The 19,746-nt window shown below is 39.7% G+C and overlaps 2 protein-coding genes across 18 annotated transcripts in view; both read right to left on the bottom strand.

Annotated features, from left to right (window-relative positions):
- vps35l (VPS35 endosomal protein sorting factor like) overlaps positions 1–2,767 on the bottom strand; it is a 117,395-nt gene extending 114,628 nt beyond the window's left edge. For all 6 annotated transcript variants that reach the window (XR_009447156.1, XR_009447155.1, XR_009447157.1 and 3 more), the window contains exon 1: positions 2,714–2,767. Coding sequence is in view for 3 of the 6 variants with exons in the window: in XM_059654211.1 (XP_059510194.1) it covers positions 2,714–2,730 (17 nt within the window). In the remaining 3 variants the exon portion in view is untranslated. The remainder of the gene's footprint in view (positions 1–2,713) is intronic.
- A 3,613-nt stretch (positions 2,768–6,380) lies between these two features.
- The window catches only part of LOC125462139 (centriolar coiled-coil protein of 110 kDa-like), a 104,446-nt gene continuing 91,080 nt past the window's right edge, over positions 6,381–19,746 (bottom strand). For 10 of the 12 annotated variants that reach the window (XM_048551737.2, XM_048551738.2, XM_048551736.2 and 7 more), the window contains exons 14-15: positions 13,115–13,194; positions 6,381–6,881 (exon numbers count right to left, since the gene is read on the bottom strand). In XM_048551737.2, the coding sequence (XP_048407694.1) occupies positions 6,829–6,881; positions 13,115–13,194 (133 nt within the window). In that variant the 3' untranslated portion in view covers positions 6,381–6,828. Of the gene's footprint in view, positions 6,882–8,163; positions 8,260–13,114; positions 13,195–19,746 lie in introns of all 12 variants that reach the window. The other 2 variants (XM_059654210.1, XM_048551739.2) reach the window with 2 other exon arrangements.

Here is a 19,746-nt window from a genome sequence, read left to right as displayed (position 1 = left end):
TTCCTGAGATGCTGCTTGGCCTGCTGTGTTCATCCAGCTTCACACTTTATTATCTTGGATTCTCCAGCATCTGCAGTTCCCATTATCTCTGGTTAGGTTGAAGGTCAAGGCCTGGCGATAAGCAGCTCTTGATCGCAAAGGTGCTTCATAAAAGTGATCTCTGAAATAAAAAGATCATGAAGTATGAAGTTGTTTTCAACCAAGGTTATAACATTTGTTGAAGCCTCAAATGACTGCGATGCAGAAGTGCCAAATTTTTCTTCGGTGAAAACCCCAGAATAAGACGACAGAATTTGCAGGGGTACTAGCCGGTAAGGTCAATGGAATAAAATTAAAACGCGTCGTAACTTTCAAACATAAAAACCATGCCAAACAACAAGTTCCTCGCAGAAGCTCCCACTTATGACAACTATTGGTTGAAAGATGAGGGAGCAATTATGGGTCAGCCATGTGTGGAGCAGTTGTCCAGGCAGCTCACGTACAGAAAGCAGCTCTTAGATTAAGGCGTTTTTAGATCAAGAAACATCACCTAGGAAACAACACCACAAATGAATTAAACCACTTGAAGTTATGATTTTCAAGAACACACCAACACTTTTAAGTGAGGATTCATAGTAGGCAGACAAATAAAAGGGGCAAAGATTGCCTGGAAATTTTTGTTTTTAAACATAGATAACAACTGCTTCCTAGAATAATCTGAGATCATATGACGTAGAGCTAGATGAACTCAGCAGGCCAACCGGCAGAGCATCAGGAAATCTGACCCTCCTTCAGAAATGGGTCTAGGCCCGAAACGTCACCCTCTCCTCTGATGCTGCTTGGCCTGTTGTGTTCATCCAGCTCCACAACTTGTTATCTCAGATTCTCCAGCATCGGCAGTTCCTACTATCTCCTAGAGTATCATCTTGGGAAACCATGTGAGGACAGTTACTTTCAATCTAGCAACATGCATTGAGGCAGGATGACTAAGTAACCTAACAGTTAACTAACTTTTGAGAAAGTTATTGCAAAATATGGAATTTCATAACATTGGGCTCCAGTTTGTCTCTTTCAAAAAGAAAGAATTTTAAACAAAGCCAATTACATTGGCAGGAGGAGACAGCTGACTAAGATTGACAAAGTAAACAGACTTATAAAAGCTAAGCTAGCAAATAACCAGTCAACAATATTTAAAATATTCAACCAATCTCTCTCAGCTGGAATGATTCATTTTTCTAGAGCATTTTAGGACAGAGTTGTATTTCTGATGCCAGTAAAGTATGACAGGGTCTGCTTTTAACTGTATTAACTTTAATAAGATAGATTGACCGAGAAATACTAAACTCTACAGCCATTATTTGAGCCATAAGTGCATTTATTTCATTTCCTGAGGTGTTCCCCTACAATTGGTACCTCTTGGAGGACCAGAAAAGATTTGCCTCTTGAGCTGGTCTCCTTACAGAAATGTAGCTCGAATATCAATTGATCTGCACTCCCAAGTATAAATTGCTTATAAAGGCAAAAGAAATTTGTGATTTTTTTCCTGTACAAGCAGTGAATCTCCTATCCGAATCCCCCAGTTTTCCATTAACTTCACATCACTAGCCTGGCTTTGGCTTTACAAGTCCCATCAGGGGACATATTTGTGGTACACACCCACGCTGGTAATGGGGCTGGTGATTCCCTATCTGGTATCTCTGAACACCCCAAATTCTCTCTAGATTTGTAGTTCATGAGAAATGTTACTGAAAGGAATGACAGTGGATACACAATAGCAAACGTTCACAGCATGAATGGGAGAAAACAGAAGTGCCCAAACAATATTTAAAAACAACAAGAGATAACAAGGTGTGAAGCTGGACATACACAGCAGGCCAAGCGGCATCAGAGGAGCCGGAAAGCTTAACGTTTTGGGTCAAGACCCTTCATCAGAATAAAAAGCACTAATGAAACTAGTGAAAACTAATGTTGGTTCTTGTACTCAAACAGGAGAATTTAATAAATGGGGAACAAAGAAAAAGACTAATGAACTATATTCATATTTCACTTGCTTCTGTGTTCACAACTGAAAAAAAAGGGGACCACAAATAACACATGAGAAACGATAGAGAACGTTGGGTTTAATGGGAGGACAGAACTGAGTCATTATTTATTAGTAGAGAAATGGTATTGAAGAAATTGATGGATTTAAAAAGCAGATAAATCACCAAGGCCTGATAAGTACACTGGGATGTAGATTACAGAAGTGGCCTAGAAACAGCAGACTTATAGATGGTCATCTTTCGAGATTTTTAAAACTATAAAACAGTTCTTTACAAATTGAACAGTAGCTAATGTAAACTTGCTATTTAAAAAAGGGAGGTAGAAAACCATCAAGGAATTATTGTTCAGGGAGTCTAATGCCAATAGTGGCAAACATGTTAGTGTCAATTGTGAAACATTTGCCAATACAGAGTACTTCGTGATAGAATCAACACAGTATGGATTTTAAAAAAAACACAGAAATCACACTAGACAAGCCTATTGAAATTCTTATGGACTGGCTCCCTGGATTAACTCTACCAGCTAATGGATGTAGTTCATTTGGGCTTTCAGGAGGCTTCTGACATAGTCCCACCAAGAGGTAACTGCATGAAGTTAAAGTCCATGGGACTGTGAGTACAGTTTTAAGATGAATAGACAGCGTGCGCGGGGCCGAGGAGAATCTTCCACAAAAACAGCAACCGACTCTTACCACAACACTGCAGCCATCCTTCCTATCACGTGCCCTAGCTACACCCTCTGACCTTTGGCACCGGAAGGGACGGCGGGAGCGCCGTTTTGTACGGCCGTGAAGCCCCGCCCCCATGAGGCGTCCTCACGTGTGCGCGCGCGCGCCTGGGGCGGGGACCCGCACTGAGCAAGCGCAGCCTGCGAGCGGGGCTCGCTGTGATTCCCTGTCACTGAGTGCAATGTGCCTCAGACATGGAGCATAGCCCAGGTTCCAACAGGTGGATCTGAGCCGGGGGGTGTGTGTTTCTCCCCCGGGAAAAGAATTTACCCAAAAATCTACAGTGTGTATCCCACACGTGTCCTGCGGACTACCTCACAGTCTACAATAAACCCAGCACCTCATTACCTTTAATAAAGTGACTGCACAGCGCTCTCAGGCAACATGTGAAATATGTTATAGAAGAGTCATAGCAGGGAAACAGACCTTTTCCATTGATGTTCGTGCTGACCAGAATTCCTAAATTAATCTCATTCCATTGGCTAACATTCAGCCCATATCCCTCTAAACCCTTCCTATCCATACAAACATCGGGATGCCTCTAAAATGTTGTATCAGCCTCCACCATTTCCTATGGCAGCTTATTCCATACATGCATCACCCTCTGCGTGAAAAAGCTGCCCTTTAGGTCGTTTTTAAATCTTAAAATTTCACCTTTAACCTATGCCCATCAACTTTTGGACAACCCCTCCGCAGGGAAAAGATTTTGTCTATTTACACTATCCATAGCCGTCATGGTTTTTTCAAGGTCACAACCCCATGCCGCCGACATACTTGGGGAAAATAGCGCCAGACTATCAACTTCTCCATATTGCTCAAACCCTCCAACCCTGGCAACATCCTTGTAAATGTTTTCTGAGCCATTTCAAGTTTAACAACATCCTATTGCAGGGAGAACAGAAGTGCACTCAGTAAAAAGCCACTTAGCTCCCACCCTTCTGCAAGCTCCCCCACACAGGTTACTTCAAGCTCAGCTGTGCATTTCCCTGTTTGTTTTTCTTAGCAGGAACTCCAACATCCAGATAAACATGAAACCAAACAGCTAAGGCAGTAACCGTGCAGGTTACTGCTGGGTTAGATAGCACTGTAGGTTTCCTTCTCCGTTTGAATCACTGCTCATGTGGTCACTGTCCTTTGTCTTCCTCCTTTTCAAAATGCCATGGTTTTGACTTTTTTTTCCTCCAAAGTTCCATTTCAATGCAACAGGTTATAAAACAGTAATTAGTGCTCTTAGAATTTGAGAATCATCAGTTCCAACATTGAAAATACCTCCAAAATAAAAAGGAGCAGCTGTTATAGCCACAAATTTTTCTCATCCTCCAACCTGAATTATCCAGGCTCCCTCTCACGATTGCAACTTTGTCTCTTGGTTCTTAATTTCCCATACAATATTTCATTATTTGTTTAAATCTGAATGGGGCAGTCACTGTGTTTTCACACGCAAAAGTATCAAGCTTTTAGTCAAATATCATGAAAGCTTTGAGAAAAAAGTCATTGAGAAACACGATAATGTTTTAAGCAATCACTTAATGAATGCTTGGCTCTTCGTTCTGTCTCTCACAAATGGTTTTATTAATCCTTCACAGAGACTTGCCCCATTTCAGAGTGCTCAGCTTGTTGAATTTTAGGGATTTGTTGTGCTTTTTTGACATCTTCTCATTTCTTTTATTTTTGAAGATTTATTTCAAAATGATTTGCCAAGTTGGATAAGAGCTTTTTCATAAGAACCACCAAAATGGTTCATCCAACCAATCATGTTAGTGGTGACAAAACATGCATCATGATCCTTTATTATTCACCCAGTGCTACAAGACAAAATAAACTTAGACTAAAAGCATAGGCCAATTTGTATTATCAATTTTGTCCAAACAATTGTGATGGATTTAAATTGGTCAGTGGGTGTACATTAACCCTAACGTAGTGTCATGGGCTTGATTTGTGTTTTATTTTTGAGAGGTCAACATGCTTTTAACGTGTGAGGTGTGTGCATTATTCTTTGATATCACCTCGAGAATAAGATAAAGAAAATTACAGCACAGGAACAGGCCCTTCGGCCCTCCAAGCCTGCGCTGATCGAGATCCTCTGTCTAAACCTGTCATCTATTTCCTAATGGTCTGTATCCCTTTGTTCCCTGCCCATCCATGTATCTGTCCAGATACATCTTAAAAGACACTATCGTGTCTGCGTCTACCACCTCCAGTGGCAACGCATTCCAGGCACCCACCACCCTCTGTGTAAAGAACTTACCATGCATGTCTCCCATAAACTTTCCTCCCCTCACTTTGAGCTCATGACCCCTGGTAATTGAGGCCCCCACTCTGGGAAAAACCTTTTGCTATCCACCCTGTCTATACCCCTCATGATTTTGTAGACCTCAAATCAGGTTCCCCCCCTCAATCTCCATCTTTCTAATGAAAATAGTCCTAATCTACTCAACCTTTCTTCAGAGCTACCGCCCTCCATACCAGGCAACATCCTGGAGAACCACCTCTGCACCCTCTCCAAAGCATCCACAGCCTTTTGGTAATATGGCGACCAGAACTGCACACAGTACTGTAAATGTAGCCAAACCAAAATCTCATACAACTGTAACATGGTCTGCCAACTCTTGTACTCAATACCCCGTCCCATGAAGGAAAGCATGCCGAATGCCTTCTTGACTACTCTATTAACCTGCGTTGCCACCTTCAGGGAACAATGGACCTGAACACCCAGATCTCTCTGTACATCAATTTTGCCCAGAAATTTTCTATTTACTGTATAGTCCGCTCTTGAATTAGATCTTCCAAAATGCATCACCTCGCATTTGCCCAGATTGAACTCCATCTGCCATTTATCTGCCCAACTCTCCAGTCTATCTATATTCTGCTGTAATCTTTAACAGTCCCCTTCACTATCTGCTACTCCACCAATCTTCATGATGTGTTCCAATTTAAATAATTACAACAGCAAATGTCTGTGAATTTGGGAAGAAACATTGTTTATGACACACTTGCTCAAGGTTTCAATAAAATATATAACACAAGGAAATGGGAATCTGAAATTTAGAACACAAACACATCAGCATGATCTTATTAAATGGCAGAGCAGGTTTGAGGTACACATACATTTGTATGTGCCAATGACATGAGAATAAATCCTGATAATTATTACAGCAAACAGCTGATATCAGATTTCAACTACTAAATCAAAACCCAAACAGAATTGGATCAACTCAGTTTGGAGACATTTTTGAATGTGTGTCAAAAACATTTATAGCTAACATCTGAATACAAAAGATCAGACCTTTTCAATAATACAAATAGTGTTTGAATGATTTATTTTGCAAGATACACAACATACATAATTGGAACATTATAAAAATAAATATTGGCACAAAAAGTTAAATGTAATAGGATTTAAATAACCAAGAAGTTAGCATTTACACTGTAAAAAGGAACCTGTTGAACTGAAGGCCTATTAATGATCAAGGCAGAAAAGTGTATGTTTAAGAAGCTATAAAAAAAAGTAACTGAGAAGACACAGCATACTTTGACAATTTAAGATGTAGTTAGTACAAGCATTTTATATGCAGCATATTACAGATAACATTTAAACATAATAATACATTCCAAGGTTTTTTTTTGGGGGGGGGGGGGGGGGGGGGAGAGAAGAACAGTCCCAGTGTAAAAGCGGAGTTTTTTTATACGCCGAGGCAAGAATTGAGAATCATTCTGCATCACAACCAACAGTACAGAACACTAAATATGTTTAGGATACGCACTGGTAGTGTTTTTTTTAAAAATAACAGTGACTTACATACACAAAGACTTTATACATCAGTGCAGGAAGAAAATAAAACTAGATACTCAGCTGTTAGCAATCCCACTTTGAGTTTCTCAATGTATTTTTCAACTTTGTAAGGTATAAAGTTGTTAAACATATTTGAACAAGACATCAGCAGTTTTTGACTCTTAAAAATTCTTCCATTAATTTGAATAGCCAATAACGATTTTAGTGATTTTAAGTGAAAAGGCTGTTCAATTCACAAAGGTCAAGCATTAATGTAGCACTGTTCATCCTATTGAATGCTGTTTCTTCAGAGTGTCGTAACACTTGATTTTGTTTTCAGCACTCTTCCTGGGCATGCTCCTTTTAAAAATTACAAAAACATCAAAAATTTGAATTAGTAAGTGCATTTTTGAAACTTTTTCATCCAGTTGACGGGGGAAAAGGGTATTCAGTAGAATCTAGAGATTAAGCAAACCAACTATTTTCACAAAGTTTTTAAGGGGCAGGACTGAAAGTGTACTCTCTTTAGCAGCTTTTCAGGTTGCAAAAATATCACTTTTTAACATTTAAAAAAACAAAAACAAAGGGAAGCTCTAAAGTCTGGATAAATTCTGTACCTTTTCTTCTATAGCCCTGATCATTTTTTAAAAAATATTATAGAACATTTTGTGAAAACTAAACTGGTTCTCCAACCTAGACACAATTTGGCAAGATTTTTAAAAAATGTTGATTACTGGTCCATAACAGAACACTTGCAAGTTTGATCTTATAAAATAGTGTTTCTGTTCTTTAAATTTCACAGCTGGATAGACCATTTCTCTAACTGGCACACAATTCCTTAATTTTGGCATTGCACATGAAATTCAGAAGCATTTTAGCCAGTGAAATGCTGTACTCCCATAGCAATTTTACAATGTCACAACCACAGATCAGATCTCAAAGTACTATGGACATTTCTAGCCCTTAGTTCCAATCTCTTTTCTAAAAAAGGATGGCTATAATGACAAAATAGCTGCAGGTATAAATTCAGAGGATGGCTGGCAAAAACTCTGTGGGGCCAATGGGAATTAACACCTAAGAGGTGTCAGAGGGGAAGGCAATGGCCTAAGGGTGTTATCACTGCACTACTAACTGTGAGAACTAGGTAATGTTCTGGGGAAAAATGGAAAGAACTGCAGATACTGCAAATCAGGAAGAAAAACAGAAGTTGATGGAAAAGCTCAGCAGTTCTGACAGCATCTGTGAAGAAAAAAAAAAACCATTTCGGGGTCCAGCGAACCTTCCTCAGAAATAATATTGTTCTGGCAATCCAAGTTTGAATCCCGTGATAGCAGATCATTGAATTAAAATTCAACGAGAATCTGGAATTAAGAATCTGATGACGACTAAGAAACTATTACTGATAATTAGAAAAGCCCATTAGTTAACTCAATCTTTAGGCAAGGAAACTGCAATCTTTAACTAGCCTACTTCTAATTTCAGACCCTCAGCAATGGCAAATGACTCTTAACTGCCCTCTGAGCAGTTAGGGATGGGAAATAAATGCTGGCCTAACCAGCAATGTCCACATCCCATGAATAAATAAAACAAAAATACAGACTGGACTGTGATCGCGGGACAACAAAATCAAAGAGGAGCTTACACGCCCATGCTGAATAGAAAGCCAAAAGAGCTGCAGATGCTGTAAATCAGGAACAAAAACAGAAGTTGCCGAAAAGCTCACCAGGTCTGGCAGCACCTGTGAAGGAATAAAAAAAAATCAGTTAAAGTTTCGGGTCCAGTGACCCTTCCTCTGACCTCTGAGGAAGTTCTGACTTCTTCAGTTGACAGAAAGGGCCACTGGGCCCGAAATATTGATTTTTTTTCCTTCAAAAATGCTGCCAGACCTGCTGAGCTTTTCCAGCAACTTCTCTTTTTGATACTCATTAGAAAGACGAGCCTTGCTGATTATGTTCCAGATTGCAGAAATGTTTTCATTTTCCCCTTTGAAAAATGCCCCTGGGCAGGTAAAAAGCCAGTTTCAACTCTACTGAAGCAGACTCATGGGACAAAATGTACTCGCCTAGTATGTGAGTCTATGTTTGGTCATTAGCATTCTGCAAAGGTTACAGTTGAAGAACTATCCCCTAGTTAGCGTTGTATTGCAGGTAAAGACTGTCTCACTCAGTGCTGCAAATTAGTTTCTTTAAAAATAATGAATCAGGACAAATAAAATTCACTTGGCCTACAAAACCACAAAAAATTACTGTTCAACTATTATAGTTACAGTAACTTCAATTTCAACAACCACTATGTTCAACTGTCTGCTTTTCAAGAGCAGTTCAAAGTCTGATCCATATCTGTTTTATTAAAATCTTATCCTTTTGGACTTGGCTCTTATTTCTGATCTGTGCGTTCTTAGTATTTTTTCTCACTTGTAGTAATTAATTAACACACTGTTAATTCAAGAAATCCTGGTTAAATTGGCTTTTATTGTTTGGGTCGAGAAGATAGGCATCCACAAGGGAACGGGTCCTGCTTCATTTAATTGTGCTGCAACGGTTGAGTGGGGGGGGGGGGAAGAGAGATGTTCATGCCTTCTCACCTAGGAGCTTAATGATTTTCAATATAGTGTCTGAAATTATAACTAATTGTAGGCCCTCACTATGTTCAGATTGCACCAACTTGACTAGATTTCCATACTAAAAATAAAAATAATAATCTCTCAACCACAAATTAGTACAAAAAATTGCGAGGATTAAAAACTCAAATTTACGCAGTAACTAAATAAAATAATATACAGGTATGCAGCACTCCACTTGTTAAGATGTTGCAATATTCTTTGTGTAGTTCACTTCAAGATTACAACTTGATTACAATAATTTCAGTGCATGCCAACTGTGTGATTGAAAAACACCAAGCAGTCAAGGCTGAAGGAGGATGAAATAAGCCAGTATTCAACTGACAGCCATCTTATATTTGACAAGATAGTGTAGAAGTTAACACATGATTTCCAAATTTTTTTGACTATTTTGATTCCATGTACAATTGAATAGACATACCCTCAGAAAAGGACTCACTGTCCTTAAAAAAAGGTAGTATAATTGCAATAGTGCACAAGGCATGTGATCTCAAAACCAAAATTAGCTGAGTGGCCTACTACAGGTATTTCAAACTAGCGAAAAGGATACAAATCGTCTCACCACTCCATCAGAATGGAGAGCTCTGTTCTTTTGTAACAGTCAAAACAAAATGCCAGAAAATAAATAAATAAAACCTACATTTTTATTTAAAAAGTTATTAGAAAGAGTTTCTACATTTTAATGAAATCCAGAATAACTCCTTTGCATTTTGTCAAATAATGCTTACCTAGAGCTGTTTATAACTTAAATCTCTGCAATTGTAAAAATTTGAATAACTTGTTTATCTCTAGCAATCAGGAGTTGCACTGCACGAAGAGTATAAAACTACCTTAGAATCAGAACAGCTGATACTGGGATTTTGAAAATATTGGAATTCTAGGTGATAATAATACAGAAGTGTTTTTAATAGCAAACAGAATACTAAAAATCAACAAATCTTGTTTAAAACAATGCCACCACAATGGAAATGTTAATAAGATTAATACAAACTCCTGAGGTGTAATAATAACAATGTCTGAAAAATCAGATACTTAATTTTCAATTTCTTATAATCTACACTGACATACCAAAATTAAAATAAAAAAAGGTGATTCACTGGCCTTTAAGAGAGCGTGCTGAGCAGTGAGATTGAAGGAAATAGAAGTAAACAAAAGTTGCAAGGAAATACAAAGGCGATTGAAAATATTAAGAGAAAATGTTGAAAGTGAATAGACAGAGGCCAGATACAATAGAAACCAAGTACAACAAAAAATAGACAATAGGTGCAGGAGTAGGCCATTTGGCCCTTCGAGCCAGCACCACCATTCATTATGATCATGGCTGATCATCCACAATCAGTATCCTGTTCCTGCCTTATCCCCATAACCCTTGATTCCACTATCTTTAAGAGCTCTATCCATCTCTTTCTTGAAGGTATCCAGAGACTTGGCCTCCACTGCCTTCTGGGGCAGAGCATTCCATATATCCACCACTCTCTGGGTGAAGAAGCTTTTCCTCAACTCTGTTCTAAATGGCTTGCCCCTTACTTTTAAACTGTGTCCTCTGGTTCTGGACTCACCCATCAGCGGAAACATGCTTCCTGCCTCCAGAGTGTCCAATCCCTTAATAATCTTATACGTCTCAATCAGATCCACTCTCATCCTTCTAAACTCAAGTGTATACAAGCCCAGTCGCTCCAATCTTTCAACATATAATAGTCCCACCATTCTGGGAATTGACCTCGTGAACCTACGCTGCACTCCCTCAATAGCAAGAATGTCCTTCCTCAAACTGGGAGACCAAAACTGCACACAATACTGCAGGTGCGGTCTCTCCAGGGCCCTGTACAGCTGCAGAAGGACCTTTGCTCCTATACTCAATTCCTCTTGTGATGAAGGCCAGCATGCCATTAGCTTTTTTTCACTGCCTGCTGTACCTGCATGCTTGCTTTCATTGACTGTTGTACAAGAACAGCTAGATCTCATCGTACTTCCCCTTTATCTAACTTGATTCCATTGAGATAGTAATCTGCCTTCCTTGCTTGCCACCAAAGTGGATAACCTCACATTTATCCACATTAAACTGCATCTGCCATGCATTAGACTCACCTAGCTTGTCCAAGTCACCCTGTATTCTCATGATATCCTCCTCACATTCCACACTGCCACCCAGCTTTGTATCATCAGCAAATTTGCTAATATTACTTTTAATGCCTTCGTCTGTATCATTAATATATATCGTAAACAGCTGCGGTCCCAGCACTGAACCTTGCAGTACCCCACTGGTCACCGCCTGCCATTCCGAAAGGGACCCGTTTATCACTACTCTCTGCTTCCTGTCAGCCAGCCAATTTTCAATCCAACTCAGTATTTTGTCCCCAATACCATGTGCCCTTATTTTGCTCACCAATCTCCTATGTGGGACTTTATCAAAGGCTTTCCGAAAGTCCAGGTATACTAAATCCACTGGCTCTCCCTTGTCCATCCTCAGTTACATCCTCAAAAAATTCCAGGAGATTAGTCAAGCATGATTTCCCCTTCTTAAATCCATGCTGACTCTGGCCTATTCTGTTACTGCTATCCAAATGAGTAGTAATTTCATCTTTTATAATTGACTCTAGCATCTTTCCCACCATTGACGTCAGGCTAACTGGTCTGTAATTCCCTGTTTTCTCTCTCCCTCCTTTCTTGAAAAGTGGGATAACATTAGCCACCCTCCAATCTGCAGGAACTGATCCTGAATCTACAGAACATTGGAAAATGATTACCAATGCGTCCACAATTTCTACAGCCACCTCCTTAAGTGCCCTGGGATGCAGGCCATCAGGTCCCGGGGACTTATCAACCTTCAGACCTAACAGTCTATTCAACACCATTTCCTGCCTAATATAAATACCCTTCAGCTCATCCATTACCTTAGGTCCTTCGGCCACTATTAGATCTGGGAGATTGGATGGGTCTTCATTAGGGAAGACAAAGTACCTATTCAACTCTGCCATTTCCTTGTTGCCCATAATAAATTCACCCGTTTCTGTCTTCGAGGGCCCAATTTTAGTCTTAACCATTTTATTTTCTTTTCACATACCTAACTCAGCTTTTACTATTCTCCTTTATATTTTTGGCCAGTTTGCCTTCGTACGTCATTTTTTCTCTGCGTACTGCCTTTTTAGTTATCTTCTGTTGCTCTTTAAAAGCTTCCCAGTCCTCCAGCTTCCCGTTCATCTTTGCTATGTTATACTTCTCTTTTATCTTTATACAGTCCTTAATTTCCCTCGTCGGCCACGGCCACCCCTGCCTCCCCTTAGGATCTTTCTTCCTCTTTGGAAAGAAATGTACCTCCCTCAGTGACAATAACTCTCAGGCTCTTACCTCGGATTCTCCAGCATCTGCAGTTCCCATTATCTCTGATAACTCTCAGGCTACTCATTTTAGCAGCAGAATTGAAGACATTCCATCTACCAAGTGAGCTCAGGATGTTGTATGAATCACTAACACTTACATTTATACATCATCTTTAATGTAATCAAACACCCCAAGATTGTTTTTACAGGTATTTTAAAGCAGAATTTGATATCAACCTACATAAAGGTGGTATTAGGGTTCAAAGAGCTGGATTTATGAGGGATCTCAAATAATGAAAGATAGTCAGAGGTAAAGGAGAGAATTCCAAGATTTAGCACCAAGCATGAAGGCAGCGCCACCACTTTTAGAGGAACGAAAATCAGGGATACTTGAGAGTCCAGAATTAGACAATAATATCTTGGAGCATTGTAGGGCTAAACAAAGTTTCTAAGGAGTGGGTGAAGAGATTTTAAAACATGGAACAAGAAGGAATAAAGGCATTAGAATTCAAACCATGTAGCAAGGAAGATAAATTATACAGAAAAGCATTAAAAAAGACATAAAATAACTAACTCAACCTGAATATAACAAACAGAAAAAAAAACAAGAAACAGAAAACAGATGATGGATGTAAACGAGCTCAGCAACACACCTGGAACAGCTTTCTTAGGAAATCTGCTTTCTGGGTACCTTTCTCTATTCTGTTCAACACCTTTCCTAGAAGTCTGGATTCTGATCAAATGAAAAAAAGAGTGAGTGGACACTACAAAGTTATTTGAATTTGTCAAATAAAACACCAGATATTGAATGGATTTTAATATAACTGAAATGATCATTGTTATTATGCAACATTCTTTGGGACAAAATAGATGAATGGCAATAGGAAAGGATACCGCCAAGAAAATTGTTGAGGAAAACACAATATACTGACAGTTAAGAGTAATGTTTTAATATGCTGTCGTAGTTTTCAAGTAGTAATAGCCATGCAGGAACCGTGCATTAAAGGAGCCAGAGGCAGAGAAGAGTATGCAGTCCCACACGCTGTGAAAGCCGACATTGCAAGGCTGTTTTTAAGACACATCAGGCTGTCTTTGTGGAGTAGCCAGTGTAAAGAGAACATGATAGTTTTGTCATTTTCCCCAAAGCTTTTGGTAGAACTCGAACAGTAAAATTAAAATGGGTAGTCAGAAGTGACACTAAGATCAAAATTCTAAACTACAACTCATTTTGCTACAACAATAACAACTGTTATATAATCTACAAAGTCAGTATAAAGAAACTGTAAATCAAACTAGTCTAGTGTGACAGAGTTTCCTCTCAGATACGAGAGTGGCAAAGCAAGTGTCATAGAGGAAGAGTTTTACCAGGCAAGAAGGGAGGAAAATCTTTGCAACCATTTAAGGGAGAAAAAGTCGGTACCATTTAGTTGAGTTTCTTCCTCCAATTCATTCATGGGATGAGGGTGTCACTGAACAGGCCAGTATTTACTGCCCATCCCAGAGGGCGCTTAAGAGTCAATCATTTTGCTGTGGGTCTGGAGTCAGATGTAATCCAGACCAGGAAAGGATGGCAGGTCCCCTTCCTAAAGGGGATTAGTGAACCAGATGGGTTCTGATAAGTGACTACGGTTTCATGGTCATTATCAAGGTCATTTGCAACATAAAATTTCAGCTTTTACAAGTTGCAGTCCTTGCCTTCAACTGAAATATTCAGCTGGTATGATCATTAAAACAGAAGATTAAGGAAGTATTTAGTACAATAAGGTTGTAATAGCTTGGATTATGTGCTGATGCTAGAAGAAAAACAACTGTTGAACTGTTTAGGTGTGCATCTTTTAATGTGCACCATCACTGTCAAATTCTTAGTTTTAAACTGCTAAATTTACTGAACAATAAATGTGCTTTTAGAATTTTGAACTGCTTTGCATCAAGAGCAATTATTACTAATTTTCTGAGAAAGGAAAGTACATCAAAAATCTGACCATAGGATTAAATCTCAACTACATGTCATTCAGATGTAGTCATCTTAATTTCCAAGTAAAATGTTCTTGCGCACCAACAAAATTTGGCTAGTTTCATTTGTACAGCATTATTCCAAACATCAATGGATTACTGGGCAATATCAAAAGAAAACATTTCTCACCCTATTCTTAGGGAATGGTTTGACACTTTTCAACAATGGCGACACGCTACAGTTCTCCAAAATTAGAGCACAACACTAAAACCACTTAAGACAACCGTGATGAAAAATACAAAGCAGCAATTGAGGCATTTCTTCAATACTACTTTCAGTTAAATGTAATTCCTCTTAAAATATTCAATATCCAGTATTATTACCCTTAACCTTTCAAACAAACAGATAAAATGTTTCAATAAAATATTTTCATTATTCTGAGCAGGATAATTATTCACTTTTTTTGAAACTAAGGTGGAAAATATCTTCCAATATATGGCTGTAAAATTCACTTTCACAATCTTCAGATCTGGAACAAGAGTTCAGAAATGATCATAACTTTATAAAAAGATCTAGCTGCATTTCTAATCGTAATAAATCTGTCACATTATTTGTATGGACATAAGTGGTGCTTTCTCAAATATTATAAATGGCTTAATACAACGAAGCCTTTCAGCTTCTTCTGAAGCATGGACCATTATACACATACACGCATGTACAAACTAACAACAATTTTGCATTTTTATATCGAAAACAACAAATGCCGGAGATCACAGCAAGTCAGACAGCATCCATAGAGAGAGCAAACTAACATTCTAAGTCGAGATGACTTCATCAGAACTAAAGGTGAAGTATGTTAGCTGTTTTCAATACAAATTCCAGGATCTGCAGTAATTTGCTTCTGTTTCCACTTTTATACTTTGGTCAAAGACACAGGAATCAAAGAGTCATGTTTTAGAGGACCAGGGATAGACAGAGGTTCAGGGAGGACATTTCAAACCTTGGGGCCTAAATTACAAATCTTCAGCTACCAATTGAAAAAAGAGGAAGTGATGAAAATGGAAGTAGACAGTTGAAGGGAGTGTTTTCTTGGACCGTGTGTTGTAGGATTACAGGTATGAAGGAGTAAAACCCCACATAAAGAATTTGAATTTGTAGGAGAGGAGCTGGCCTAGTGGCATAATCACTAAACTAGGAGTTAGTAGGAACTGCTAATGCTGAAGTCTGAGATAACAGAGTGTGCAGCTGGATGAGCACAGCAGGCCAGGCAGCATCACAGGAGCAGGAAAGCTGACGTTTCGAGTCTGGACCCTTCTTCAGAAATGGGGGAGGGGAAGGGGGCTCTGAAATAAATAGAGGTGAGGGAAGCAGTGTTAGGTGATGGATAGTGGAGCAGATAGGTGGAGAGAAGATGGACTGGTCAAGGAGGTCGGGATGAAGCTAGTAAAGGTGACTATAGGTAGGGAGTTGGGATGGGGTTTGGTCAGTGAGGAGGAAGGGGCAGCGAGATGGGGAAGGGAAGACGGATAGGTCAAGGAGGCGGGGATGAAGCTAGTAGGTGAGTGCAGGTGGGAAATGTAGGTAGAGGGTAGGTAAGTAGGTAGAATTTAAAACAAAACATGTTCTGGGAGTTGTCATCTTATCACTAAACTATTAATTCAGAAACTCAGCTAATGTTCTGGAGACCTGGGTTCAAATCCCAGCTGGAACTGGGATTCAACTTTTAAAAAATCTGGAAATAGTAATCTACCAAATAACAATTAAACCTCTGCAGATTGTTGGAAAAACCCATCTGGCTCACTAATGTCCATCTGGGAAGGAAATCCAGACCTGAAATTATCTTGCCATTGTCTCTCCACGTAAATACTCAGTGCCTCTATGCTTTGTTCCACTTCACCTGACAAAGCAGCAGTGCTTCTAAAGCTTGTGATTTTAAATAAGCCTGTTTGACTATAACCTGGTGTCGATGACTTCTGATGCAATTCAAAGTGAATTTTCAATTTCTATATTTTAAGTATGCCTAATGTCAAATCAACAAACAACTAACAGATTATTTTCAAGCAAAAGTTGGAGATGAACGATAAATGCTTGCAAGTTTTAAAATAGTACCAAATGCAGGAATATTCAAAATTTAAATAGATGTAACCGTAATGCAGATTTCTGCAAGAACTACCTCATTGTCTTAAATAAATCAATTTTGCAAACACTCGCTGTACAACTAAAAAACTTACCGCTTGTTTTAAAGTGTAATTTTTAGACTTAGGACTTAAAGATTAACAAAAGAAAACGACAAATGTAATTGAAGCTTCTTAAAGTCTACTATATTTAAAAGACTGGGGCCAAGTTGCTTGAAGAGGTTACATTAGAATTAATCAAAAAACATGTTCTGGGAGTTAGCAAAACTAGCTGAAAGACAGTGAACTTTGAAAGGCTACAAAACACTATCTCAGAGCAGGCTACATCAAAGGGTCATGCTGCTGAAATGGCTCTCTGACAACAATTTAGAGACATTTCCTTGAAGAGATTCATTATGGTGAGCTGTTAAGATAGATACAGATCTGGTCTAGTCATAGAAGATGGAGAATAGTAGTGGAAGGGTGCTCTTCAGATTGGAAATCTGTGATCAGTGATGTTCTGCAGGGATCAGTGATGGGACGCTTGTTGTTTGTAATATGTACATATGATTTGGAGCAGCATGTAGGTGGTCTGATTAGTAAGTTTGCATATGACAAAAAGATTAAGCAAGTTGCAGATAGTGAGGAGGATTGCCCGAAGTTACTGTAGAATTATAGATAGCCTAGAGACTTGAGGAGAGAAATGGCAAATTGAGTTTAATCCAGGCAAATTTGAGGTGATGCATTTAGTGATGAAGGAGGAAAGTATACAATAAATGTAAATAAAAGAACCCTCAGTGGCATCAACACAGAGGGATCTCAGCATACAGGCCCACATTTTTCTGAATGTGGCTAAGGTGGACAAGGTGGCAATACGGTATGCTTACATTCTTCAGTCGGAGCACAGAGCATAAAAATTGGCAAGTTAGGCTAAAGCTGTATAGAAATTCAGTAAGGCCACGTGTAGACTTCACGTACAGTTCAAGTCACCACACTACAAGAACAATGAGGCAGCTTTGCAGAAGGTTCAGAAATGGTTTATGTTGCCTGGTTTAGAGGGTATTAGCTATGAGGGGAAGTTGGACAAGTTTGGTGTGCTTTCACTTGAACAGTGAGGGGCGAGGGGTGTCAAAGAAACAAAGAAACCTACAGCACAGGGACAGGCCCTTCAGCCCTCCAAGCCTGCGCCGATCAAGATCCTTTGTCTAACCTGTCATCTATTTTCTAATGGTCTGTGTCCATTTGTTCCCTGCCCATCCATGTATCTGTCCAAATATATCTTAAAAGAGCTAACGTGTCTGCGTCTACCACCTCCAGTGGCAACGCATTCCAGGCACCCACCACCCTCTGTGTAAAGAACTTTCCACGCATATCTCCCTTAAACTTTCCTCCTCTCACTTTGAACTCATGACCCCTAGTAATTCAGTCCCCCACTCTGGGGGAAAAAGCTTCTTGCTATCCACCCTGTCTATACCCCTCATGATTTTGTAGACCTCAATCAGGTCCCCCCTCAATCTCTGTCTTTCTAATGAAAATAATCCTAATCCACTCAACCTCTCTTCATAGCTGGCACCCTCCATACCAGGCAACATCCTGGTGAACCTCCTCTGCACCCTCTCCAAAGCATCCACATCCTTTTGGTAATGTGGCGACCAGAACTGCACACAGTATTCCAAATGTGGCAGAACCAAAGTTCTACACAACTGCAACATGACCTGCCAACTCTTGCACTCAATATGCCGCCCAATGAAGGAAAGCATGCCATATGCCTTCTTGACCACCTATTGACCTGCGTTGCCACCTTCAGGGAACAATGGACCTTAACACCCGGATCTCTCTGTTCATCAATTTTCCCTAGGACTTTTCCATTTACTGTATAGTTCGCCCTTGAATTTGATCTTCCAAAATGCATCACCTCGCATTTGCCCAGATTGAACTCCATCTGCCATTTATCTGCCCAACTCTCCAGTCTATCTATATTCTGCTGTAATCTCAGTGAAGGGGACTGTCAATCAGCTACTCCACCAATCTTAGTGTCGTCAGCAAACTTGCTGATCAGACCACCTACTCCTTCCTCTAGATCATTTACAGATATCACAAACAACAGTGGTCCCAACACAGATCCCTGTGGAACACCACCGGCTACAGGTCTCCAATTTGAGATACCCCCTTCCACTACTATTCTCTGTCTCCTGTTGCCCAGCCAGTTTTTTATCCATCTAGTTAGCACACCCTGGACCCCATGTGACTTCACTTTCTCCATCGGCCTGCCATGGGGAACCTTATCAAACGCCTTACTGAAGTCCATGTATATGACATCTACAGCCTTTCCATCAATCAACTTTGTCACGTCCTCAAAGAATTCTATTAAGTTGGGAAGGCATGAACTTCCCTGTACAAAACCATGTTGCCTATCACTGATAAGCTCATTTTCTTACAAATGGGAATAGATCCTATCCCTCAGTATCTTCTCCAGTAGCTTCCCTACCACTGACGTCAGGCTCACCGGTCGATAATTACCTGGATTATCCTTGCTGCCCTTTTTCAACAAGGTGACAACATTAGCAAGTCTCCAGTCCTCTGGGACCTCACCCATGTCTAAGGACACTGCAAAGATATCTATTAGGGCTCCGGCTATTTCCTCTCTAGCTTCCCTCAGTAACCTGGGATAGATCCCATCCGGACCTTGGGACTTGTCCACCTTAATATCTTTTAGGATACCTAACACTTCCTCCTTCCTTATGTCAACTTGACCTAGACTAAGCAAACATCTGTCCCTAACCTAAACATCCGTCATGTCCCTCTCCTTGGTGAATACCGATGCAAAGTCCTCGTTAAGAATGACACCCATTTTCTCTGACTCAGTGCATAACTTTCCTTCTTTGTCCTTAAGTGGGCCAATCCTTTCTCTAGTTACCCACTTGCTCTTTATATATGAATAAAAGGCTTTGGGATTTTCCTTAACCATGTTTGCAACCATGCCCTGATAGGAGTTTACAAAATTATGAGTGGGAGGGATAGAATGGATAGTTGGAGTAGGCAGGTTGTTTTTTTAAAAAAAACCAGAGGGTGCCAAGAGCCTGCAACTTGCTGCCAGAGTTAGTGGTGGAAGCAGATGCTCATTTAGGAGGCATCTTGACAAATGAAAAGGCAGGGAAGAAGGTTTGAACTGCATGGAGGCAAAAGATTTTTTAAGTTTAGAAAAACAACAACAGTC

This window comes from Stegostoma tigrinum, chromosome 23, assembly GCF_030684315.1.
Source record: "Stegostoma tigrinum isolate sSteTig4 chromosome 23, sSteTig4.hap1, whole genome shotgun sequence".
Lineage (NCBI taxonomy): Eukaryota > Metazoa > Chordata > Chondrichthyes > Orectolobiformes > Stegostomatidae > Stegostoma > Stegostoma tigrinum.
The sequence above is the reverse complement of the archived record's forward strand: the minus strand, read 5'-3'. Positions and strand labels throughout refer to the sequence as shown.